The sequence below is a fragment of the Camelina sativa genome, chromosome 19 (genome assembly GCF_000633955.1).
Source record: "Camelina sativa cultivar DH55 chromosome 19, Cs, whole genome shotgun sequence".
Classification (NCBI taxonomy): Eukaryota; Viridiplantae; Streptophyta; class Magnoliopsida; order Brassicales; family Brassicaceae; genus Camelina; species Camelina sativa.
The window spans coordinates 7,563,576-7,565,784 of record NC_025703.1 but is presented as its reverse complement, the minus strand read 5'-3'; the positions used below and the strand labels follow the sequence as shown (position 1 = coordinate 7,565,784).

Sequence of the window (2,209 nt, the reverse complement as noted above, 5' to 3'; positions counted from 1 at the left end):
TAAGAGCGGGGCGTAAAGAGCGAGCTCGAGAAGTTATGAAGGAAATAGAAGGGAAAGGCTTGAAACAAACTCCATGGGTGTGCCGTTCATTACTCCCTCTTTATGCAGACATAGGAGACACTGACAATGTGAGAAGATTGAGTAAGTTTGTCGATGAAAATCCGAGATATGATAATTGTATTTCTGCCATTAAAGCATGGGGAAAGCTGAAGGAAATCGAAGAAGCGGAGGCGGTGTTTGAGAGACTTGTGAAGAAGTACAACATTTTCCCTATGCTCCCGTATTTTGCCCTCATGGAGATATACACAGAGAACAAGATGCTAGCGAAAGGTAAAGATCTGGTTAAAAGAATGGGAAATGCAGGAATTAAGATTGGCCCTTCGACATGGCATGCGCTGGTGAAGCTCTACATCAAAGCGGGAGAAGTTGGGAAAGCTGAACTGATATTAAAGAGAGCGACAAAGGATAACAAGATGAGACCTATGTTCATTTCCTACATGGTGATTCTTGAGGAGTACGCAAAAAGAGGGGATGTTCATAACGCGGAGAAGGTTTTCCTGAGGATGAAAAGTGCAGGCTATGCAGCTCAGCTTATGCAGTATGAAACAGTTCTCATGGCTTATATAAACGCCAAAACTCCTGCTTATGGGATGATTCAGAGGATGAAGGCAGATAATGTGTTCCCGAATAAGACTCTTACTGCGAAACTGGCTCGTGTTAATCCATTTAGTAAGAGTCCAGTGTCTATTTTACTTGACGAATGATCGATCATAATCATCTTGTGTATTGAGCTGCCAAGTCTTTGTTCTGACTGCTGCTATTGCTAAGCTAGGAAATAAGAAGAAACAGAGTATTCATTTTCAGTCAAATCAGATTTCTCACTTTTGAGTTTTTCCTAGTCTCTTGTGGGTACAAGTGACATACTAAAAACACAAAGACTATGATAAGCTGCAGCAAGTGTATTTCAGAGGGAGGAAGAGTATTGAAAATACATGTAAGGCGAGGGCTTTGTGAGAAGTACCATTGTTGTTGTTAGATGAAACATGATCAACACTTATTTCTTTGATTTCTTCAGTAAGGCGAGGGCTTTGAGTTACAGGAAGCGTCGTGGCATTAGATCTCTTGGATTTTTGACTGAAGCTGAGCCATACTGAAATGGCGAGGATTACTATGAAGACTGCAAATAGAGCGATCACTATGATCTCCCACAGTTGAAGAGCGCCGTATCTCTTGGTTTGAGATTGTTTCAGCTTAGATGTCATATTTCAAAGAGACCTGTATGTACCTACAAAATTTGAATTGGTTTTTATCAATGTAATCAAAGTTACGGAACAATGAATCCAAACAAAAACATAGCAGATCAGGGGGAAGAAGAAGTAATAGAAGCTAATGGTGATGCTTGCAAAAATTTTTAACTATCAACAAGTTTGGCATGTTGCAATGGTGATCCACCATATTCCATGCTCTCTCCATCTCATGTCACCAAACAATAATCTTTGAGCAATCGACTTCTTTGAAATAATGGTCAAAATTACAAAACAAAACAATGTAGAAATGAGGTTAATCATATTGTGCTAGTGTTTTTTTTTGTCATTAATGTATATTGTTAACAAACAAGATATAGTTGTGGTAATGAAATTAAATTTTAATTATGAATATGTGCTGATATACAAAATGTAATTGTTGTTAAGAGACTGGATGGTTTTATTGTGGACAGATATATTTACAGAATCTGGGCCTATATGTTACGCAATAAAGCCCAAAACGCACATCTCTGATAGTAATTAAAATTGAACCGGGTAAGAAGTTGATTTGATATTAAACCGAACCGAATTTGAAATTTGGAAAGAAAAAGGAAATGCGGTGAGCGTGGATCGAACACGCGACCTTCAGATCTTCAGTCTGACGCTCTCCCAACTGAGCTATCCCCGCATTGTTGTTTAATAAAGTAAACTTAATTACTTAAACTATTTCCTCTATTTTCTACTTTAATTATCGGTGTTGACTTCGTCACCGCTTTGGGAAAGACGGAGACGAAAAAAAAAGAAAAACACAGACACAGACGACGAAGAAATCTACAACACGGTGGTCGTCGAATAATCGAAGAATATGAAATCGTTCAAGGAAGAATACACTTTGGGTACGTTACGTGCTCTCTCTCTTAAGATCAATCACCGTTTCGTGGTTTGATTGCAAAACGAATTAATCA

At 38.5% G+C, this 2,209-nt stretch overlaps 2 protein-coding genes and 1 non-coding gene across 3 annotated transcripts in view; 2 read left to right on the top strand and 1 right to left on the bottom strand.

Annotated features, from left to right (window-relative positions):
* LOC104767533 (pentatricopeptide repeat-containing protein At3g15590, mitochondrial-like) overlaps positions 1–1,335 on the top strand; it is a 4,869-nt gene extending 3,534 nt beyond the window's left edge. Inside the window, exon 5 of the mRNA XM_010491545.2 lies at positions 7–1,335. Coding sequence (XP_010489847.1) covers positions 7–764 — 758 coding nt within the window. The 3' untranslated portion in view covers positions 765–1,335. The remainder of the gene's footprint in view (positions 1–6) is intronic.
* On the bottom strand, positions 1,860–1,932 carry TRNAF-GAA. The gene has a single exon. It is a non-coding gene; the product is annotated as a tRNA-Phe (tRNA).
* Positions 2,010–2,209, top strand: part of LOC104765388 (autophagy-related protein 8i) — a 1,132-nt gene continuing 932 nt past the window's right edge. Inside the window, exon 1 of the mRNA XM_010489082.2 lies at positions 2,010–2,140. Within this exon, the coding sequence (XP_010487384.1) occupies positions 2,110–2,140 (31 nt within the window). The 5' untranslated portion in view covers positions 2,010–2,109. The remainder of the gene's footprint in view (positions 2,141–2,209) is intronic.